General features: G+C 45.6%; 1 protein-coding gene across 1 annotated transcript in view; it reads left to right on the forward strand.

Moving 5' to 3' along the window:
• The first annotated feature begins 7,751 nt into the window (after positions 1–7,751).
• Positions 7,752–23,865, forward strand: part of PPA1 (inorganic pyrophosphatase 1) — a 66,812-nt gene continuing 50,698 nt past the window's right edge. The window contains exons 1-2 of the mRNA XM_066600559.1: positions 7,752–7,896; positions 21,254–21,318. Of these exons, the coding sequence (XP_066456656.1) occupies positions 7,836–7,896; positions 21,254–21,318 (126 nt within the window). The 5' untranslated portion in view covers positions 7,752–7,835. The remainder of the gene's footprint in view (positions 7,897–21,253; positions 21,319–23,865) is intronic.

The following is a 23,865-nucleotide window of genomic DNA, read 5'->3' on the forward strand; positions in this document are numbered from 1 at the left end:
CCGTAGGTCAATGGCATGAGCGCAAAAATAATTAAAGGTTTCTTATATAAAATGACACAGTAATACGGGCCAGCTTCCCTCCCTTCACTAACATTTTACACCATACGATGATCCTCATTATTTGCTAAAACTACCAGGGTTGCATCATCTGTGAGATGAGCGTCTCATCTCAGGTAGCACTTTACAGGATTGAGGGAGGTGGCAATTCAAGGCTCTTAGACAAGCCGATTTATCATTCGAATGAGCGAATGCTGTTATTTTTAGGTTGTTTGCTCTCGTGCAGCCTGCTTATACAGGCAGATGCATTGTTGGCTCGGTCAAACGAGAAGTTGTTCAGTCTTTCACATTCGCTGTGTAAGGCCCCCTGTCCACGGGCGTGATTGTGCATGCTGCAAATTACTGCGATTCTCCGCGGTCAGCTTATCTGTCAGATAGGCTGACCAGCGGAGATCCGTCTGCCTGCTCCTGCTCCTGGGCAGCGGCTCCCGCGGCGGAGATCCGCCATGGAATATCGCAACGCCCGTGGACAGGGGGGCCTAATGACTCCAACACAACGTATTAGCGCTATGAATAAGGTTTTTTTGCACATGCGTCAGAGTATTTTACTGTGCGCTTTGTTTCTAAAAAGACATGTTCATTTGCACACGGCAGATAAACACACCTCGATTCAAATGGCTATTTAGTCTAATCAGTTCGAAGTGTGTTCTTTTTCCAGCGGAATTGTGCAGCTCCTTGCGTATTTCAGGCACATTTGTGCCTCCCAATTGACGTCTATGGTGATTTTCTGTCACATTCGTCCTGGGTGCAGTGCACACCATGCCTAGAATATATGCAAGGTAGTGTCAACACCAGACAAATGGGAAAACTGGCCCTGCTCACAACCGGGAAAGGTCCCTACCTGAAAGCAGATAAACCACTCTGAAAAGTGCGAACCTGCTGAACACCTCTCGTGCTGCTAACTGACCCCAACAGAGTTTAAGTTAGAAGACTGAACCACAGTCTAAATCAGAGGTCCCCAACTTCAGTCCTTAGCGACCACCAACAGGTCATGTTTTCAGGATATCCTATAGTAAGAATACCTGTGGTAATATCTGAGGCACTGACAATAATTACATCACCTGTGCAATACTGAGGAAATGCTGAAAACATGTCCTGTTGGCGGTCCCTGAGGACTGGAGTTGGGGAAATATCCTAGTGTGTGGGAAACAAACCATAACTTAACTGATGGATGTACTGCTAACTCCAGGAGGACTTGGACATCGCTCCAAGCACCATGACCAAGTGAACTAAAAATGAGACTTGGAGCAGACATTCAACAACAACTGACAAACACCAGAACACTTACCTAGAATACCAACATGCCTAAGCATATGGAATAGCTAAAGTACATATGAGGTATTGGTTCGTATTTTGACCAAGCTTCTTAAGCTCAGGAGCCCATGACAAAGGTCCTCATTGTCTTGTGAGTCCCTACTCTAACAATAGAAGCAGAAACTAAAAATGGCAACAGCACGCAAAATAAATTTAAATGCATCACAGAAGGGGAAATTAAAAATTTAAAACAATCACAGAAAATGGCCGTTGCTTAATGAGTGAGGAGTGCATATAGATGCATCCTCCTCTCACCATGCAGGTAGCTGACTACCAAATGGAGGAGCCAATAACACCTGTGCGGGACACCGATAAGACAGCCACTCACACTGCCTCCTGATAATGAGGGGGGTGGCTGCTTGGCGTACACTCCCACACATAGTGGATACAGGGTGCCAGACCATTCTGATATATGTAGTTCACCATGCAGACCAGAAACCTATTAGTGACGCCATGATAATTCGGCGGGTTGCCCTGCATTTCCATATATATGTACCGTTGCAAAGCGACAGCGCGGGAAATTTAAACAAAAAGAAAACAGGAAGACTGTGCGTGACAGCTTGCAAGAGATTTGCTGCCATGTGCAGTACAATAATGATGCCATTCGCAGCGATAGGCTGGCTAATACCAGGTTTTAGGCATGCGGCCAGGTGAGCCCTGACTTATGCGGATTTTGGTCGCAAGTTGCATGTGACTTTTCCACCAAAGATATACAGTACCAGTCAAAAGTTTGGTCACACCTTTACATTCTATGCTTTTTATTTTATTTTCTACATTGTAGATTCATATTGAAAACAAGAAAACCATAAAGAACACAATGGAATTCAGTGGTAAACAAAAAAGTGTTAAGCAAACCGGAATAGGTCCTGTTTTTTGGATTCTTCAAAGTAGCCCCCTTTTGCTTTGATGACAGTTTTCCCCACTTCTGCCATTCTCTCAATCACCTTCATGAGGTAGTCATCTGGAATGGTTTTCATTTAACATGTATGCCTTGTCAAAAGTTAGTTTGAGGAATTTCCTGCCTTAGTAAAGTGTTTTGAGACCAACCGTTGGGTTGTGCAGAGGTCGGGTCGGTACACAGATCCATGCAGTGTTTAGTCCTATTCATCTGTTCTAATCCACATTGTGGCAAGAAGCACTCAACTAAGTAAAGGAAAACAACAGTCCATCATTACTTTAAGAAGGTTGACCAGTCTAGAAAATTTCAAGAACTTTGAAGGTATCTTCAAGTGCAGTCATGAAAACCATAAAAGCATCACACACTATGATGCAACACTTCTCTCATGAAGACCGCCCCAGGAAAGGAAAACGAAGAGTTATCTGTGCTGTGGAGGATACGTTTATTAGGGTTACCAACCTCGGAAACTGCTTGAGGCACATCTAAACATCAGCTGTTCAGAGGAGACGGTGAGAATCAGACCTTTATGGTGAAACTGCTGCAAAGAAACCACCACTGAGGAACATCAACAAAAGGAAGAGAATTGCTTGAGCCAAGAACTACAAGGATTGGACATTAGACCAGTGAAAATCTGTACTTTTGGTCTGATGAGCCAAAGTTTCTTTGGTTCCAACTGCCATACTGTCAGGGAGCTGGGGGTTGGGTATCTTGAAGTCCCTGAAACTACCTGCAACCCCTGTCCCTACCTACTTGCCCGCCAGGGCTAGGTCCCAGGGTGACAACTGGGTGACAGTCCCTAGGCTCACTAGGGATGCGGGGCAGGGAGTAGACTAACAGACAAATCCTAGAGGGAGTCAGACTGCAGACAAATATCGGGAAACAAACAAAACACAGAAGCAGGTTAGGTAATCCGGGTCGGCAACAACAGAGAGTGCAATACAAGGTGTCAGGCGAAGTCAGGTCCAAACAAGCAAGTCAAACCAGAGCATCAAATCAAGAATACACAGGTGTAGCTGGAAACCAAACATACACTGGCAAGGGTCTGAGGAAATTGAGCAATTTAAATGCTGTCAGAACTCTTGCCCCAGCAGCTGATATGGGCGGGGAGCCTGACAGCAGCAGGACCTAATCAGACATGCTGGAAGAACCAGCCCCCAGCGGCTGCTGGAGAGGCAGAGATAGAGCAGTGCGGCCAGGCGTCATGGCAACGGGGACACGATGCGGAACGGCAACCGCTGTGTCCCCAAACCTGACTACCTAGGCGCCCGCCCCCTGAGCACAGGAGCGTGCCCCCGGAGCTGGTGACCAGAGTAATGGCGGCGAGGGAAGGTCACCAAAACCGGGGCTCCCCTGCGCCGCACCCCCGCAGCCTGAGTGACAGGTCCGGCGGTGCGGGAACGGAGACCCCAAGAGTCGCCGGTCCTAACAAATTCTTTGTGAAGCACATGTGTAGTTCCCATTGTGTCACATGAAGGAGGAGGTGTGATGGTATGGGGGGGGGGGGGGGGGAGGGGGAGGGCTTTGCTGGTGACATTGTTGGTGATTTATTCAAAATTCAAGGTATACTTAACCAACATGGCTACAACAGCATTCGGCAGTGACATTTGTGCTTAATAGGCCTCATTTGTTTTTCAACAGGACAATGACCCCAGACACACCTCCAAGCTGTGTAAGGGCTGTATGACCAAGGGGAGTGATGGGATACTGTGTCAGATGACATGGCCTCCAACCAAAGGCCAAATGAGATTATTTGTGGTGAGTTGGACAGTAGAGTGAAGGGCAAGCAGTCTACAAGAGCTCCGCACCTCTGAGAACTCCCTCAAGACTGTTGGAAAACCATTCCAGGTGACGACCTCATGAAGCTAATTGAGAGAATACCAACAATGTGCGAAGCTGTCATCAAAGCAAATGGGGGCTTTTTTGAAGAATATAGCATACTGTTTGAAAGATATTTTTGTTTACTACTTCATTTAATATATGTTCTGTCACTGTTCTCACATCTTCAATATGAATCTTTAATGTAAAAAATAAGGAAAAAATAAAAAAAACATGGAACGAAAATGTGTGTCCAGACTTTTGACTGTAAATGTAAGTTGCATGCGACTGTGACTTGCCCATGACCGGCCTGCGATTTGGCTGTTCTGTGACCTTGCCCTTTTCAGGCCAAGGTAAAATGGGGTGTGGTTTGGGGTGTGATTTAGGCCTCCTTCACACGGGCGACACCATATTGCTGTGAGAAAATCGCAGCGATATCGCATCGCTGCACCGTGCGATATCATCGCGATTTTCTCGCAGCAATACCACGATTTTGTAGAGCCACAAAGTCGCATGTGACGCTACAAAATCGTGCGACTTTGTAGCATCATGTGCGAGGATTTTTTTTTTTGGGGGGGGGGGCTTGAAATAAGAGCCCTACCCGAAAATAAGCTGTAACTAAAGGAGAAAAAAAAAGTATACATCACCTCTTCTGCGCTGTCCGGGGCGCGGATGCAGCTTCTCCGCAGGTCCTGGCACTGATGTTTTTCTTCATCTTCTGGCCGGGGATTGAAAAACCCCCGGCTGCTGGAAGCGCTGGCTGTGATTGGCTGACACGTAGCCAATCACAGCCAATGCTTGAAGAATGGCTGTGATTGGTTCAAGCACTGCCATTCATTGAGTGCTTGCTGTGATTGGCTAAGTGTCAGCCAATCACAGCCAGCGCTTCCAGGAGGTGGGGATTTTTGAATCCCTGGCCAAAAGAGAAGAAGAAGATGAGTGCCCGATCCTGGGGAGAAGCTGCGGCCGGGCTGACAGGTCGTCTAAGGTGATGTATGTGTGATTTTTTTTTCCGGCAGTTAGGGCTTAGATTAGAACTTTGACAGTAGCATTTGCGATGCAACAGAGAGGAAGGCTCCATAGGGAAACATGAGCTACAAAACCTCGCGTATCGCGGGCATATCGCCGGACCTGCGGGGTTTGTGTGTCGTTTTGTAGCATGCTACAAAAGATCTCATGTGTGAAGGAACCGATAGGAAACCATGGGCTTCACATACATGTGATTTGTAGCATTGTAGCAACGCTACAAAATCGCGAGACTTTGTCACCCGTGTGAAGGAGGCCTAAGGCTGGATTCACACGAACGTATATCGGCTCGGTTTTCATGCCGAGCCGATATACGTCGTCCTCATCTGCGGGGGGGGGGGGAGGATGGAAGAGCCGGGAGCAGGAACTGAGCTCCCACCACCTCTCTGCCTCCTCCCCACCCCCTCTCCGCCCCTCTGCACTATTTGCAATGAAAGGAGGCGGGGCGGGGCTAAATGCCGCAAATTAGCCCTGCCTCCGTCCCACCTCTCCTCATTGCAAATAGTGCAGAGGGGTGGAGAGGAGGCAGAGAGGGGGCGGGAGCTTAGTTCCTGCTCCTGGCTCTTCCAGGCTCACCCCCTGCAGAGAGAGCCGACGTATATCGGCTCGGCATGAAAACCAAGCCGATATATGTTCATGTGAATCCAGCCTTAGAGTGAGACTTAACACAATGTATGTTTTTAACTCCCCATCAGGCTGCATTCACACGGGCGAGTGCAATATTGGGCCAAGAAACTCGTCCCGATATCGTGCTTCGAACGTGCGATTTCCACAGTGATGCAAAGCGTTTTTGATTACAAATTGCATTGCTTCTGTGAAATTGCGATCTTCATGTGCGTCATAGCGAAAAATCGCATTGCACTCACAAGCACATCATACAGCATGCAAGTGCCATGCAATGTCTTTTAAGGTACCATTGAAAACAATGGTGAGGCGTTCCGAGGGAAAACCCAAAGATAGAATGTGATATCATTTTCCCCACAGAACGGCTTGTGTGAATGAATCCACTCAAAAGAATAGATTTCATATTCGTAAGAGCTTTGTGTGCATCACATAAAACTCACGTATGAATATCATTCGTGTGAATAAGCCCTTAAAGTACTGACGCCCTTAATGGACCCAGTAATAATAGTGCCCCTTTAGTGATCCGAGTAGTACTAGTGTCCCCCTTAGTAGACCCAGTAGTAACAATGACCCAGTTAGTGGCCCCAATGTTAATAGTGTCCCCCTTAGTAGACCCAGTTGTAATAGTCTCACGTTAGTTGCCCCAGCAGTGTGTCCCCGTTAGCAGCCTGTGTAGTAATAGTGACCCCAGTATTAACCCTTTTCGATCCAATTTTGGATTTAAAGTTTTCCTAAAAGGCTTTTTCCTTTTGCTGTTATACAACGGTGCCATCTGCTGGCTAAAGCCAGTGTGTGTGCGCCAGAGAGGCTCTGACAGCAGAGTGGCTGGCAATAGACGGTAAGAATACCCTGTCCAATTCACTGTTGGACGTCTTCTGACATTGGAGCTGTACAAGCTTCAATCAGAATGTAGGAAGACGTCAGACAGTGGACTGGAAAGGGTTAATAGTGTCTCCCTTAGTGGCCCCAACAGTAATAGTGACTCCCACTTTAGTGGCCCCAATAGTAATAGTGACTCCCACTTTAGTGGGCAGCAACCCTACACTAGCAATCATGCATTTAACTCACCATTGGTAGCTCTGGTCCAGCAGCCGCTATTATCAGACTGAGTCCGACAGTGTATAAAAGTCTCTAAACCCTGACCAAGGATCAAGCCACGCCCCCTTTCTAGACCATTCTGACAGAGGGAGAGACATAACAGCGGTTCTTTTTGGTGCAAATCAATAGTCAAAGTGTCACAATTGATTTGTGCCAAAATAATGTGACTTTCACCAAAACTGTGTGGCAGCGCCTGTAATAAATGACCTCCGTTATCTGTCAGCTTATAGCACCCTTTTTAGAGTCCATCCCCCTACTGATCAGTACTGCTATGATAGCGGAGATCGGAATGACCGGACCTGATCTCTATGGGTTCAGCTGGCTTCACATGGAAGTAAGCGCAATTGTCAACACCCAAGCGCAATGTTTTTGCGGTATTGCGACTTTTTTTTGCATGCACATCGGAATACATGGCATGCAAGTGCAATGTGACGTTTTTTAATAAAAGATCCCCTAGGAAATAATGTGCGGTTCATTATGAAGAATTGCCCAAAAATAGTTTTTTTTCAATCTTGCAGAGATAAATCACTCATGTGAATACATACATTGAAATCAATGTGTTATTAACACGTGCAAACTCCATCCATATCGCTATCGGACCCAATTAGCCCAAAAGGTCCTTTAATCTTTATACTTTACTAATCTCTTATATAACATGTTCTACAAGCAGCGCGGCCGGTAATTCCACGTGGCGCCCCCACCACTGCTGACGTCACACTCTAGGCGGCGTCCTGGCGTTCGCCGGCAGTGCAGTCGTGACGTCACGCGCCTCTCATTTCTTGTCTTCTCTAAGCCGCGCCCATTAGTTATAATTGGCGGCTATTGGCTCTCAGCTCGGGGGGTGTGCGCTATAAATGATTCTCTTTTGACAGCAACCCCGCCTAAGAACACGCCCCCCGCCTCCTCAGCCAATGAGGTAAGAGCCGGGCAGGTGTGTGCGGGGATATGGGAGCTGCGCGCCGCCCGGCCTGTCCTCACTGTGAGCAGACGGCGGAGAAGCGGCATGGCGTACAGCATCGAGCAGAGGGCCAAGGCCAACAGTACCGACTACCGCCTCTTCTTCAGTGAGTACCGGGGGCGGTACACTACAGGGTTAACTCACTACTAGCCCCAGCATATCTAGTGTGTATGTGCCCCATCACCCTGACAGCTCTACAGATGGATTAGGGGATCAGCTGCTGCTGTACTGGTGATCATGGCATGGGAGAGGTTAACAGTGAGCATAGATTAGGGTGCTGTCACATGGTACAGCGTGGTGGAGTACGCTGCCTAGTGTGAAAAGTGCCCATAGGTGGAATGTTAGATTTTCTGTCCCCCATAGGTATGCATTCACATGGTGCAGATCTGTCAGGTTTCACCCCAACCATTTGAGTTCAAAAGGAAGGGGTTAAATCTGCAGAAAACTGGTGATGTATGAATGTACCCTTTAAAAAAATAAAAAAACACATTGAGTAATGCGGCGGTCTGTCAATGTACAATACTCATCGGTTATGGGCCGACCATTGAATGTTGCGCATGAAAAACTTGCATGTGCGGAAAGTGGAACCTGTTGATTTCAATGGCTTCGTTCACATGCACGGATTTGGCGTCCTACAAATCCCGCAGCACGCTCTATTCCTGTGCATTTGTATGTAGGGAGAAAACACATCTTGAACCCATTAAACTAATTGGCTGTTTCTATGACTGGGAGCGTCAGTGTGCATGACGTGTGTGCAAACAGTAAGAAAAACATGTTTGCATGCATGTACAATCCATGATGTACAAATACACCAATGCTAGTGAATGCTGCTGTCACAGCTGTGCTGGAGTCTCCGTCTGGCGGTTCCGTTACAGATCCAGCTCAAACTGACGAAAGGAAACGTCCCGCATGCCGGTCAGCTGCACGAGAACTGAATGGATCCCATTATAGTCAATGGACTCCGGCGCTGTTTAGTCCCAACATAAGACGGATCCATTTGGCTAGTGGATTCCCCTTTCCTGCCCCGCGAATGGAGTAAGAAAAGGGAATCCCTGCTGCTTGCAGTAGCTGACCCTCCAGGTCAGGGGATGTATGTTTTACTTTTTCCTTTCCTACCGTTCCCCCGGAGTTAGTTGCGACTGGCCGCTGCAGTGCATTGGGTGGTGCGCTATGTAGTCCTACCATTCTAAGTTTTTAGACTCTGAAGACTACTTAGCATGCCACTCAAAGCGCTGCCAGCGGAGAATGTAAGTATACGGCTGTATTCACATGGGCAAGTTTCACTTGCGAGTTCTGTTCAATAGCGATATGGATGGAACATGCGACTGAAAATGACACCTCGCTTTCAAGGTGTTTATTTACACCGGTGGTTTATCTTGCTGCAAGTTTGAAAAATCGCTGCATGTCCTATTTTTGGGCGGTTCCTCTAAAGAAGTTTCCCAGGTGACTTTTTTTTTTCAATTCATTGACAGCACTTGCGACTTTTCACACATGTGAAATGATCACAAGTACATGGACGCTTGTCTTCTGCATCCAGCTGTTCCCCGCTCCGCGTGCCGGGCTGTTATACAGCCGAGCACTCAGAGCTGAGGATGCAGAAGACAAGCATGGTCCCCGCTTGTCTTCTGCATCCAGATGTGTTCTGCACGGAGCGCCCTGCTATTATACAGCCGAGCGCTCCATGCCAGGTATGGAGAACAAAGCTGGACCGCTCTGTTCTTCATAGCCAGACTGTTATCAGGGAGCGGCATACAGCTGAAACAATAGTATCAGCTGTATGCCGCTGTGAATGCCTGATAAGGCTCATCGTTGTCTTTCAGCATGCTAAAAGACAACGATGGGCAACGGCATAACGAAAACTGCACGATAGTGCAGTTACATACGATTATCGCTCAAAAGACAGCTTTCGACCGATAATCATTGTCTAAATGGGCCTTTAGTGTGTTCACCTGAAATCTTATTGTTCACATGTGGTAGATCTTCTGTGGTAGATCTTCTGCAGTGGATGTCACACTTTCTTTTGAAAGGTGTGACATCTGCTCTGGATCTGCCTCTGGCTCCTGTCCTCAGATGATAATGCATTGCGTTACTCGCAGCGATAATCCGGCTGCGAGCGGTGCAGTCCATGCTTTCCATAGACTTAACTATTAAAAGCGCAGCCCCCTGTCCGAGCGGAGAATCGCAGCGATTCTCTGCTCGTGAGACTCAAATTGCGACATGCTGTAATTCTCCACGGTGAGCCCATCTATCAAAGAGGCTTGCCTCAGAACTGTCAGTTCTCTCACTAGCAGCAGAATGTCGTGTGATTACGTGTCACCGCCCGCCGCGTGATCCCCCACTGCCAGCGCGTCATGCGCTGGACGGGATTCAAGCTGCGTATCTGGACAGGTGAGTATGGGGTGTTTGGGGGGATGCAGTGACTGACTCTACTGCAATATTCCGCTGGCAGTCCGTCACGGACTGTGGGCATGAAGCTTAAGGCCTCATACACATGGGTGGATTTGCATTGCAGAGTTCGGAGTGGGCGACCACCTCAGAATTCCACAGCAAATACCCTCCACACCATGCTTTGCAAAAGTGACTTGCACACAAGCGGAGACCAATTGTGCTTTCCGCTCATGGAGGAACAATCGTTGCATGCATCGTTTTTGCGTGGATTCAGTGCGGACAGGTTTCATCGAAGTCAATGGAAGCCGTCTGATTCACGGCCCTTCCACAATTGATATTGCGGAAACGTCGTGGATTCTGCGTCGTCGCTAGGTGATGATTCAGGAAAAGCAGGGTAGTATTGTATCTTGACGCCACTGGAAGCAAGGGGTTTGACAGGAGGAACGCCCCTCTCACACCCTTAGCTCCCAATTGGCGGATTTTTCAAGGCCGGTAGCAGCATTGTCGGCATGGATGTTTGCCTACCCTGGAGGGTTAGGGTTGGTTGTCCTGTAAGGCTTACATATTATGTAAGCCTCATAGGAAAATAAACGCTCACCCTAACTCGCCAGGCCAGGCAAAATGAAATGCAGACGCTGCTGCCAAGGAGTCTCCTGCAGCGGCCGCTGCCGATACCTGTCCTCATGCCACTGCTTCATCAAGCGTCTGCTAGCAGCGGCTGTGGTCCTGTCGCAGGCGCTGTGTCTGCAGCTGCCAAGGTCGCAGCCTCTTCTGTGGCCACTGCGTCGCCTCCTGCTGCCGCCACAGCCTCTAGTGATGCTGCCGATGGCACTGACGCTACCTCTCCTGAGGCCACGCTCCCAGCCAATTACAAGCTGGGGGTGTAACCATGTCTAACTCCTTTTATTATATCGCCACCCCTGACTTCCAGTGGCGACATAATGCAAGAATACTGAGAAGGGGGTTTAAAAAATAAATTAAATAAAAAATAATAAAAATCTATCCACAGTACAGATTGAAGAAAAGAAAGGCAGGTACGCACAGATGCTACTGCTGTCAGGGCTGGATTCCGCTGCCAGATTCCCCAAGTGGAATCCAACCCACCTGTATCTGAGGCCTAAATCTGTAATAAATTATGTGGATTTTCTGCAACAGAAAAACCCATGACAAATCTGCCTAGTGTGGACATGCCCTCGAAGTGAAGTCTAGTCCTCCTTGAATCAGATCACAATGGTGAAGTCCGTGATTCTGGGCTGTAGCTAACTTCCAGAATGATGGGGCTTTACTTGGCAGAGGACTTTAGCCCCTCTGGCTCTGCTCGGTGACATCCGGTAGTAGAAATGTTACTGGTGCTGTTGGGGTGCTTTCACGCACAGCAGAATATTTTACTGTCTACATATCTAAATGCAGAACTGCTGGCAGAAGCAAGTGGTTTTCAAACCTGCATGTAAGATGTGGATTTTGGTGCAGAATGCTCCATTGTGTCTTGTGGAATATTCCGGTATATGTGAAAGTGCCCTAATTGTATATAATGGTCATTGGCTTAGATTGTTGTGACCCTTCCAGTAATGAACCATTGAATGGTGGCAAAGGGGTTTGAGCATTATAAAGCCTTGGTGGTCTGAGATCTGATGTCATCCTCCTTCTTAACCGTAGTGCATAGCACCGATGCAAGCATGAGACCTGCATAAAGCAAGTGATGTGCTGAAAGCTGATAATTGAGAGCAATTGTAATAGTTTGTGTATAGTAATGAAGTTGTAATGTTGCGTGGTGGATTTATAGGGATATTTCAGGCTTTTTTTTTCCACTGATGACCTATCCGCTGATAGGTCATCTGTAGTTATACAGGGATCTTGAGTGACAGACTCCATCAGCTGATCATCTTGTTCTTTTATCGAGTTCACCCCTACCACCTTGTCCTCAGTTCCAGTCTCACTGCTCTTACAGTAAAGAACCCCTTTCTATGATGGTGTAGAAACCTTCTTTCTGCTAAACATGGAGGGCGCCCCCTAGTTAAATGACCTGGGTATAAATAGATGATGGGAGAGATCTCTGTATAACACGTGTCATTCTTCAACCATCCTCATCCCAGGCTATTGTACTTCACCCATTCCATGTATTACTTTAGTTGCCCACCTTTGTACCCGCTCAAGCTCTGATATATCCTTTTTGAGTACCGATGCCAAAAACTGTCTACAATATTCCATGTGTGGTCTGACCAGCGTAAAGGGGAAGAATGTTCTCGTCCTATGAAGAGATGACTTTGTTGCAGAAAGTAAGTAGTGACTCTAACTAAGATAACTCCATTCTGACAACTATCATTGACCCTAAACATCCCTGTAATTACAAAGGTTTTATATAGTAATGGATATTAAACTTCTGCACACATGGCATAAGGACCTATTAACATGGATGTATTCTGTCTGTACTACACTGTCTGTAATGCAGTGCATGCTTTCCATTGACTTAACTATGGAAAGCGCAGCCCACTGTCCATAAGCGGAGAATGATAGCGATTCTCTGCTCGCAGGACTCAAATCACGGCATGCTGCAATTTGCCGCGGTTCTCCGTGGTGAGCCTATCTATCAGATAGGCTCACTGCAGAGAACTGTCAGTGCTCTCCCCAGCAGTGGAATATTGCGTGATTACGCAACACTGCTGGCCACGTCGTCCGCCCCCCCCCCCCCCCCACTGTCAGCGCGTCATGTGCTGTACTGCGCATGCACGCCGGATGGGACTCAAGCTGTGGATCTGGAGAGGTGAGTATGGGGTCTTTGGGGGGGCGGGGGTGCAGTGACTGACTCCACTGTGATATGCATTAGGTTGTTGTACTGTACACCCAATGTGCCCTGACAGTGCATCTTATATGATGGGGAGCTGGTGTCCCTGATCCTGAGAGCATGGGTCCTGGGTCCCCTCTTCTCCTCATTGTGGGCTCACTGCAGCCCCCCAAAAACAGTGATAATTGGGGCAGCAGTTACACATGCCACTCTATTCATCTATGTTCAGATGTATCGTACAATACATGTAATTGGGGCTTTCAATTAAACTACATTTACCCTTCACTTTTTCTTACAAAGACAACTCCAGTTAAATAGTTTTCCTGATCTACAGCATTTGCAGATTTTCTTTCAGCTCCAGACCTGGGTGGGTCTACGAGTCTTGTGTAATGGCAATGAACTTTTGCTACAGAGTTCATCTTATGCAAAGGGTGAAATCTACTGCCAAATCTGTATGGACTAAATGCACTTTTTTATTTTCTTAAAGGGAATGTCAGGTTGAAAATAGTCTGATCTGCAGGCATCATGGCATAGAGCGGGAGAAGCCACGCAGATTAATATATAGTCTTATGGGGAAAGATTCGGTATAACTTAGTTCTCAAACTCTGGTTATTTTGGGCTTAGGAGTCCAGTGGGCGGTCTCACTTAATGATTGGTAACGTTCCCTATAGGAGTATGCTTAGAGATGGCTGCCGGTCACTGATGGGACTGCCTGTTGGACTCCTAACCCCAAAAATACTCAGGGATTTCGATGAATAAAAGTTGTACAGAATCCTTTTCCACAAAACTGCTTATCTGCTGATTGCAGAACAGACTGTATTGTTCACGCTGACTGGTTCCCTTGTAAAGCCCTATATGTGGTCACTTTAGATAAGTGGTGTGTGCTATGGAAATTACTTGGATTAGTGATATCCTTCCCTGGCTAATGTAATGCTCTAAAGCATCAATTTCCTGCTGTGAAGGCTTTCACTAGCTTCATTAGCTCTAGTACTAGTTGGCTTGATCATTAGTATTTAGCACAGAAGTAAAACTTTATATATGATTTTAAGATCAGAGAAAGCTACAGCAAGAGCTCAGAAGGTCTGTCTCTGAATCCATCAAACAATGACCATCTTGGTGAAACCATTAGAAGTTAGTGGTGTCAATCGGGCACCCTGGGTATCTGTCATCTAGATCAGTGTTTCCCAACTCCAGTCCTCAGAATTTCCCCAGTATTGCATCGGTAATAGAGTTGTCGGTGCCTCAGACACTCACAGGTGTTCTGACCATAGGATATTCTGAAAACATGACCTGCTGGGGGTCCCTGAGGACTGGAGTTGAGAATCACTGCTCTAGAACAGAACCCAAAGTGCAGAGGGGAACAGAGCCTGATGTTCTTGTAAATCCATATCCAGGATGCAACGCCCAGACCGTTGCTGTCCTACGGACCTGAGCTCATGGCACTACAGGGAGCAATGGTGATTGAAGTTTGAGTAAAATGTGATTGTTCTCAGTAAGAGAAACCATGTAATCTTGTAGATGTGATACCTTTTAATGGCGGTACATGAAAATACATGATGCAATAGTGAGCTTTCAAACTTACTTGGGGTTCTTCCATAGGCATAATGGAACAGATCTAAAGTGGTGTTTATATAAAAACCTATACACATGATCATATGGGAAGGGCACAAATGCGGTGTACCTAATTTGCACTTAAATACCAAAGACAGGCTAAGAGGGCACAGACATGTTGTGGTTAATAGCACTTGGATAAATACCGGAGGGATGAGCATAACTGTAAATAATTTAGTCCAATGACAAGGAATGTGAAAGCTTTATGGTCTCCAAATTGATGTTGGAGAGTAGGGGCAGTCACCATCAGGCAAACGTGTTACCTCTGCTTTGGGTTTCTCATATTTCATAATCTCCTCTGATGTAGAAACCTCCCAAGATTCATACCGTTCCTGATAGTACCAAGGGTGCTTATAAACTTATATTCCCAAATTCTTCTGTGACGTTGAGACTTAAAATTGACTAAGTATAACTTTTGTTTGTCTGAGTAGAACAATGCTCAGCCACAGGTAATTCTGGCTTTCCCTCTTTAATCCTGTGGCGATGAGATCTCGTCCTGGCTTTCAGTTTTTGTCCTGTTTCTCCAACATAAAGGCCCCAACAGGACATTTACTGCACAGGATCAGGTTTGAAGTTTGAGTAGAACGAGGTGGAGGCCTGGTTGTTACATATGAAGCAGTAAAGAAAGTTAATTTGCCCATCTTATCATAACTCCAGTGGGTTTACAGCTGGTTTTTCATTCTGAAAATGTGAGATTACATTGGTAAAGCTCTGTATCCTACATACTGTGCTCTGACTTCACCAAAGTAGATTAGTTCTTGACATCTACCCAGGTGGTAAGGTGTAGGCACGGGGGCATCTTGATTCTTAATCTCAGTCAGACTTGGCTCTATATATAGTTGTACTTCTTGACCTGTCAGACGTATAATCCTGAAGCCTGTAGAGGAGCTTCATCCAATAGTATTGTGGACTGTTTCCAAGACTAGAGGCTTTTATCATCCTTTTTTTTTTTTTAACTCTAATATGGTGTTTTTGGTTAGTTATTTACAGCAGTAAGGAGAGACTGTCTCCTACTTTTAGCCCTGTGAGCTAAGCTTATGGGCAGCTTCAGACAACCGTATATCGGCCGCGTTTTCACACCTGGCCGATATACGGTGTCCCTATCTGCAGGGGGAGGAGGCTGGAAGAGGGGGGAACAGTGCACTGAGTTCTGGAACTTGGCTCCGTCCCCTCCCATTGCAAATAGTGGAGCCTCCTCCCCCTGCAGAGAGGGACACTATATTGGCCGGGCGTGAAAACCCGGCCGATATAAGGTCATCTGAATAAGCCCTATGGCTGAGTTGGGGGATGTTATATTTGCGGTGTGAGTGCTGAAAGCCCCCGCTCTATGCATTGAACTGCACTGGTAAGTAGTCCTCCCTTTCTAATAATTAGAATGGACAGTCTATTTGGCAGCATTGCTCAATGCATAGAGCGCCGGCTTCCATCGATTACACAATGGGAATGACGGGGGAGGTAAGTATAAGACTTACCCGCACTCCACAGGTCCCCTATTTGTAGCCCATAAGCTTAGCTCATTGGATTAAAGGGGTTGTCCCGCGCCGAAACGGGTTTTTTTTTTTTAACCCCCCCCCCCCGTTCGGCGCGAGACAACCCCGATGCAGGGGTTAAAAAAACAAACGGAGAGTGCTTACCTGAATCCCGGCGGTCCGGCGTCTTCATACTTACCTGCTGAAGATGGCCGCCGGGGTCTGCTCCCTCCGTGGACCGCAGCTCTTCTGTGCGGTCCATTGCCGATTCCAGCCTCCTGATTGGCTGGAATCGGCACGTGACAGGGCGGAGCTACACGGAGCCGGCATTCTGCACGAGCGGCCCCGTTGAAGACAGGAGAAGACCCGGACTGCGCAAGCGCGGCTAATTTGGCCATCGGAGGCCGAAAATTAGTCGGCACCATGGAGACGAGGACGCCAGCAACGGAACAGGTAAGTGAATAATTTCTGTATGGCTCATAATTAATGCACAATGTACATTACAAAGTGCATTAATATGGCCATACAGAAGTGTATAGATCCACTTGCTGCCGCGGGACAACCCCTTTAAGGACGCCTGCACACAGGTGGATCTTTCAGAGGGCAACTGCACCGTGGATCCGTGCCAAATACAGTCCATAGCATGCTATGGGAAATCGATTCTTCTGCACAGGAGCTGAAATCCATTGACTTCGCTCGTGGAGGAAAAATGGCATCATGCTCTATTTTTGTGAGGACAGCTTTCATTTAAGTCAAAGGAGCCGTCTGACCTGCGGCCCGTCCACAAAAAAATTGAAGAGAAAAATCTGTACTGTGCATGTCTTTCCGCAATACAGATGAAGAAGCAAAAATACAGGTACGGACGGATGCTGCCGCAGTCAGGCGGCCTAAAAGTAGGTGACAGAATCTCTTTAACCCTTTCCAATCCACTGACGTCTGAAGACATTCTAATTGAAGCCTGTGCAGCTCCGATGTCGGAAGACATCCAGCAGGGTATTCTTACTGTATATTACTGGCCGCTCTGTTGGGGGCCTCTCCAGCATGTCCAATACTGCAGTACTGGCTCTAGCCAACAGATGGCGCCATTGTATAATGGTGGAAATAGAAAACCCCCTAGGAAATCCTTAATTTCAAAATTGGATTGCAAAGGGTTAAAAGTGGATTTCGGCTACCTTTTTGCAGGCTTTACGTGAGATGGGTAGATAATTTTGCTTTCTACATCTAATTGATGGTGTACAACTATACTCTTGCATCATATACTTTATCAATTGCTTTGTACGGGACTCGCTGTGAACGGAGTACAAGTCATAGGGTAACTTGGATGAAGTAGTTCTATTTGGGATAACCATAGCAACCACCGCTACTTACTGCAGAATATTGGCTGTTTACCTGAACTGTAAGGATCTGCAATTAAAAATTCTACTTGAGAAATTAAATGATGGCGGTAAGTTGCTGTCTGTAATGCATTGTGTACTGTTGGTGCTGTGATATACACCATAGCTCTGACGCATTGTATCTCAAGCTATTACTTCTCATTAGAAGGAAACCAGTAATTGCGAGTTACATAAAATCTCATGGAGTAATAGGAGCCATGGCGAACTTGGCCCTTGCACAATGCATTAATTATAAATCAGTATTAACACTTGAAAAGGATGTAGATGGCTTTACACAATTAAAAGCTTATTTGTGATATATCAAAAGCCACCATTACAAAGTACAGTAAGTCCTTCACAGTAGATATGTCAAGATGAAATGGAACAAAGAAAACATCAAAGCTCCATTCAAACTCCACATAGCATAGAAATAAACATAGGTGATGGTTTCAATTCTGGGAGGGTGGGCCACAGAAAAATAACCCATCTCTAACATTACTGCAGAACAAGCAAGTGGATTTGGTTTTTCCCAAAGTTACAACAAATGTTGGAAGTGGCTTCCATTCACTTCTATGCACCTGTGGTCATGCTGCAACATGTTGGTTGATGCTGCCTGCAGCTCTTCAACCGTGATGCTGTGGATAGTGTTTTTTTTTTTTTTTCTTGAGTTTATTTAGGGTATGTGTATTATACACTTTCTGGTTTGTTATCCCACTGATTTAAAATCTCATGTGGACAAATTCAGGGAACATGGTGGCTGTAACCCCTTGCTCACAGACTGCTCTTCTGTAAACAGGAAAGGGAGAGGGGTGGGGGTCTTTTATCCTTCTTATTTAGCATCCCACGGGGAAGAATGAAGTGACGGTCTACCTTGTCTGTTTTGGCAGGCTGCACAAACAGTGAGTAGTTAACTTCTCCTATAAAAAGTGTTGAGAGATGCACATTTGTGTGGTTACCTCACCTTCCTGGAGTGCCAGACTAATCCTGATACTTCCTATGAATATGCCATAAATGTCTTGCATGGGAATGTCTCTTAACCCCTTCAGTGGCAGGTTTATTATTACCATATTATGGCAGGGAAATCTCTGGGGCTTGCTGCGCTGAGTATGCAGTAAAAACCCTGGAAGATTTCAGATGACAGCTCAGTGCTCTGCATACTTCAGCACTAGAGCTGTCCACGGAAATCTTCCGGGGTTTAATTGCATGGTCAGTGTAGCAAGCCCCAGAGATTTACCGGGCATGCCACTAAAGGGATTAAAGGTTCCACATGGTTTCACTCCCTCCTGCCATTAGTGCCAGCCCCAGTCAACGGTTAATACTTTACCACACAAGTTCTTCTCTTAGGGCTGCTTTACACAGGACAAGTATCAGTTGAATAACTGCTTGGTAGAGCGACTAAGTGACAGTTCTGTGTGGCCACCAATTGGGTGAAGAGCGAGAATTCGTTTACTAGTTGTCAGCTCCCCTAAAATTAGTCTTTGATTTAATCATTGTCTAGTGTAAACAGGTAATTATCGTCTTTCAACGACTAGCCAGCAACTTTACAGGGAGGTGTGCTTGTTCAGCATGACTGATTTCTGACTTGTTGTTGAACACTTGGCCCTCCTACTTAACGCTCATTGGTTCCTGAAAACGCATGATTCTCAATTTGGCGGTCTCCGTTGATCTTCAAAAAAATGCTCACTGTTACGGATTCTGGCTGTTTTTGCTGCAGTGAGAAACTGCAGAGGAGAGTGTTCTCTCAACCCGCTCTTGTGTTATATTTATGTGCATTCAGTGGATTCTGCAACCAATGAGCTTGCATTGTGAAGCAGTTGAAACTTCCAATACATGCCTGCCACAGAGCCTCGCGCCTCCTAACTAGTTGTAGAATGATATTTTGCATCGTCTTAATGCTCCCAGCAGTTCCACGATCACGAAATTGAACAAGTAAACGAAAATTTGCCATGTAAAGTCATTCCGACGCTTTAACTATTTCGAGGGACTAATCGGATGAGTTGTCCCATGTAAAGCCACCATTACTTGGAGCTTACAAGTGAACATCTGCTTAAGAGAACCCACACTGATTGCAGATATCGGTGACTATCTTGGAAGATATGGCCAGGGAAAAGAAACTGGAGCTGCTGCCTAATGGCACTCTGTTTTTGCATCATAGTTGGGATACTTTCTGACCCACAATCAGTCTGGGTCCGGATAGTTGCCAAAAGCACAGTATGTCCACTACAGGTAATAATAACAAGGGGTTTTACTGCTATTCAGTTGTGGTGTTGTACACCCTCTTAATGGGCCATGATGTCCAGACTCCATCTGGGATGGATAAACATGTTACTATGATCAGATGGCCCAAATGATGGTGTAGAAAAGCGGCTATTTCTGACATCTTGTCCATTCATGCTGTGGAAGTTACTTGACTTGGTGGTACATTTTGAGGGCTCTTGTTTGTAGTGGGGTCTTATGACTTCTTCTGTTACTGCATGAGTACTTTGGAGAAAAATATAAATTCTGTTAACCGTTTAGTGACTGCCAAAACTCCTTTTTACTGACCTCACTAATGGGCTTTAAACCCACACCTCTTTTTTAAGGCAGTGGCTTTGGTGACTGACAGCCAGGCTCCTCCTCTAACAGCCAGGAGTGGAGTAATCTCAGATCCTGGCAGTTTAACCTCTTACTTGCAGACAAGCATGTAAGCAGATGATGAAGGAAGGGGGCTCTTATCACCTTTCAGCACCCTGCAAGGTACCAATAGGTTCCCATGGCAGCTGGAAGAACGACAAAGGCCTCTGTGACTGTCTTTTAGAGTCTGTAGGCTGCTGCCGTACACTTAGCATAATGTACTACATAAGTAATGCAGTGTACTATTCTAGTGACTGCATCTTCAACTCACTTCAGACTAAAAAAAAATTAAGTCAATGTTCAAGTTTAATTGAAAAAAAAAAAAAGACCAAGTATAGTTTGTTTATCCTTCCCCCCCCCCCCCCCCCCACCCCAAAAACCCTATTTATCTTTTATATAAAAAAACATGGTTTAGGTAGCTGGCTCAAGGTTGACACTGTAGCCTTCCATCCTCCCAAGGTCGGTAAAGTGAGTACCCAGCTTGCTGGGGGGTAATAAATTACCTGAAAGCGCTGCAGGATAAGTTGGTGCTATACAAAATAGCAAGTCCCTATTGTGAATGATGTAAAAAATGTAAAACTAGAACGTGTGTGTCCGCGTGCGCACGAAGAAAAACCTGTATAAACTAAAAAAAAGTTCAACACTTTATATGTACCCAAGAGTGGTGCCTCTTAAGATGCAACTTGTCCCCCAAAGAACCCTCATATGGATAGATCGACGACTTATGGCTCTTGCAATGCCATAATGAAAATCGCTTAGACCTTTAGGCACACAATAGGCCAGTCACCAAGGGTTTAATCTACTACTGATGGCAAAATTTACCTTGGATGACCAAGGGACTCCTAAACAAGAGTCTCTGGCTGGTATTGGTGCAGTGAGAAACAAAGTGTACTAGAATATGTAATGGGTTTCATGTGTATAATGTTGCCACTTGATTAAAAAAATAGCTTTTTTTTTTGTAACCCATCGGTCAGCCATGAAAGCCGCCACTAATTCTTTCTGCAAGAGTGCATCTCCGTTGAGCGGTCTACTCCAAAGCCGATTGTAACGGTCTACAGACTTCATCCAAATATACAGTAGGCAGAATGAAAAACTGTTCTGCTCATTTATAGTTTTAGTTCTAAAGTTATTGGTGTTTCTTAAACACTTTAAGTTTGTCCTTGCTTTGGCGTTAATTTATTATCACATATGTAATATTTACCAGGTATTTTTGTTCTTGCTTTGTAGAAGACTGCAAGGGACACTACATCTCTCCGTTCCACGACATCCCTTTGTATGCAGATGAAGCCAAAGTAAGTATGATCTAAAGCTCCTGTTGCCTTATTGCCCCGAAGGTAATGAGTATCAGCTATTTATGTCCATTCATGGTGTGTGGTAGTGCAGCTCTGCCCCCTCCACACAAACGAGCCTGAGCTGCAGTACCGTACACAACCTGTGGCGCGGTTTCTGGATGAAGGTGGCATTGGTTTTTCTAATGATGCAACCTCTTTAATCGTGTCCTAATTTCTCAATTGGGTGAGAGAATGTGTTTTACTCTGCAGCTAGTATAACGTAATAGTCGATTAGTCAGTATTTTGTCTCAAAATTATTTACCTGTAGCTCGGTGCACATATTAAGGTTTGTAATTATGGTAACTACATGGTATTTTTTTTCTGTCATAAACCATAAACCCAGCAAAAAAACATAAGGACTTAAAAAAAAGCATGCATCTACCCAAGCCTGCTCAAGAGTAAGGGGGAGGGTTGGCAATTATAAATATAGCCACTTAAAGCGACCCTCTTTGGCCAGCCAAAAAGGCCGATGCAATCTTCAGACTACCTAAGGCTGGTTTCATATCTGCATTGGAACCTCTAGTCCACCCTAATCCCCCCGCAGTGCATTGGTAGTGTTAGTCTAATAATGCACTATACCTGCTCAGTAACTTGCCAAAGCTGCTCATATGACCGGCGCTAGTCAATCGGAGCATTGTGTGTTATATAGTTACATTGCTGCGGCCATCTTGGAGGGCTTAAACTGGTCCTGAACTGGGGAGATTAGAGGAGCATCAGAACTGCAGCTAATATATTTCCCCTCGGCCTCTGGTCCTGGGACAGTATCTTGTCCTGAGACTGGAGGGTCACTTTAACTTCAAACCTATCAAGCCTGAAGTCACTTTATAGGATAGTTTTCAAAACTGTCTGCCCTCATGTAGTGGTCAGACTTGTAAATACCCTCCCATATCACAACACCAATTCCAAAAATCAAACATTACTAAAAATATTTGTAAGAACAGTATAGAATTTACACTTTTGAGCCTATAAATGGATATATAAGATGGTAAAGATTGCGGGATCTCCAAATTTTTACCAAAATAGAATTTATGAAGTCTTTAATGTGTAACAAGCACCTGTAGAAATTTGGGCTTCAAGAAGGTGCAGAAGGTCAACTTTGCATCTTAACGGGGTTGTGGTGTTTCAGTATTAACTTATTTTTGGCTGGGTATGCGTTGAAATACTATAAGGCATACTCTCCTGTCTTCTGTCCCTGGGCACTGCTAACTGGTTCACTGCTCCGTCCTGTCTGCGACCAACCAGCAGACTGCTGGCAGCATCGTCACAACTATTTAGGTGCCGCTCTCGGGCTGCAGTGGTTAACTTTCGGTGGAAGATGGGACAGAGCAGCAGTGCCCCCGGGGACCATAAGTATGCATGTATCTCATGCCTGGCCATAAAAATGTTTATTGAAATGACACAACCTCCCTCCCCCCCCCTTCCTTAAGCCTTTTTGGAGAATCAAAATAATACCATACTTTATATTTTGCAACTTAACTTTTTCACCAAAAACAAAAAAGTCACAAATTAATAAAATTAATAGTCAAAAATGGAAAATATAAAGTTGAGACAATGATATAGTGCCAAGATCATTTGATCTGGAAAGTGAACTTTTTATAGATTTGTCTGCTTTTGGCAGTCCTCTTCTGTTCCTGGCTAGAGATGAGATGACGGGGTGTCCTGCTCTGAGGACCTCTAGTGATGCCTTTAAAATCTGCAAGGGTAAATGGCATCAGGTGTTTGATTCGCCATAGAGGAAACGAAGCCTTGCATGGTGTCTGACATGAATGGGATATCTGTTTGATGCAGTTTGCACAGACCTGCCAAGTCCTGCAGCATGGGAAACTTTTTTGTAGTCTATTTCATGGGTTATCCAGACCCGAACATCTAAGTTGTTACCTTTTTTTGTAATCTCATACAGAAATCAATGACTCTGATGGTGCACAAAGGTAGAAGACATTAAAGCAACCCTGCTGGCAAGACTGACATGCTGCGTTATGCCTGGGGCGGCGTCTGCCTCAAAGAGCACTACAGAGAATCCCGGTGCCCTTCGGGCCCCGCTCTGGGTACAACGCCGTGTACTGGCTGTAATCAGAGGGTTACTTTTTAGAATCAATGTGTTTTTTAGGAAGGTTCCTAAATACTTAATTGACTTATCGCCTCTGATAATTGGCTGCAGTTTAAATAAAACTGAAAAATTAAATTGGCTTATGTACAAAGTTTCTTCTCTACCGTATATTGACAGATCTCTACAAGACTTCCTTCACAGAGCTTGTCTACTTTTCATCGTCTTTCTGTGAGGCTTGTATTAATATATTTTTTTAACCCCTTAACGCTCCAGGGCATAGTTGTGTCAAGGGCAAGCGGGGTTTGTATGAAGGGAATCGGAAGCTGATCCCGCTCTCTATAATGCAGTTTCTCACAGTTGACACCTGCCAGCAACATAGAGGTGCACACTGATCACGGCTGTTAACCCTTAAATGCTGCCATCAGATTGCAATATAATGTAATACTATGGTATTGCAGCAT

This window comes from Eleutherodactylus coqui, chromosome 4 (assembly GCF_035609145.1).
Source record: "Eleutherodactylus coqui strain aEleCoq1 chromosome 4, aEleCoq1.hap1, whole genome shotgun sequence".
Classification (NCBI taxonomy): domain Eukaryota; kingdom Metazoa; phylum Chordata; class Amphibia; order Anura; family Eleutherodactylidae; genus Eleutherodactylus; species Eleutherodactylus coqui.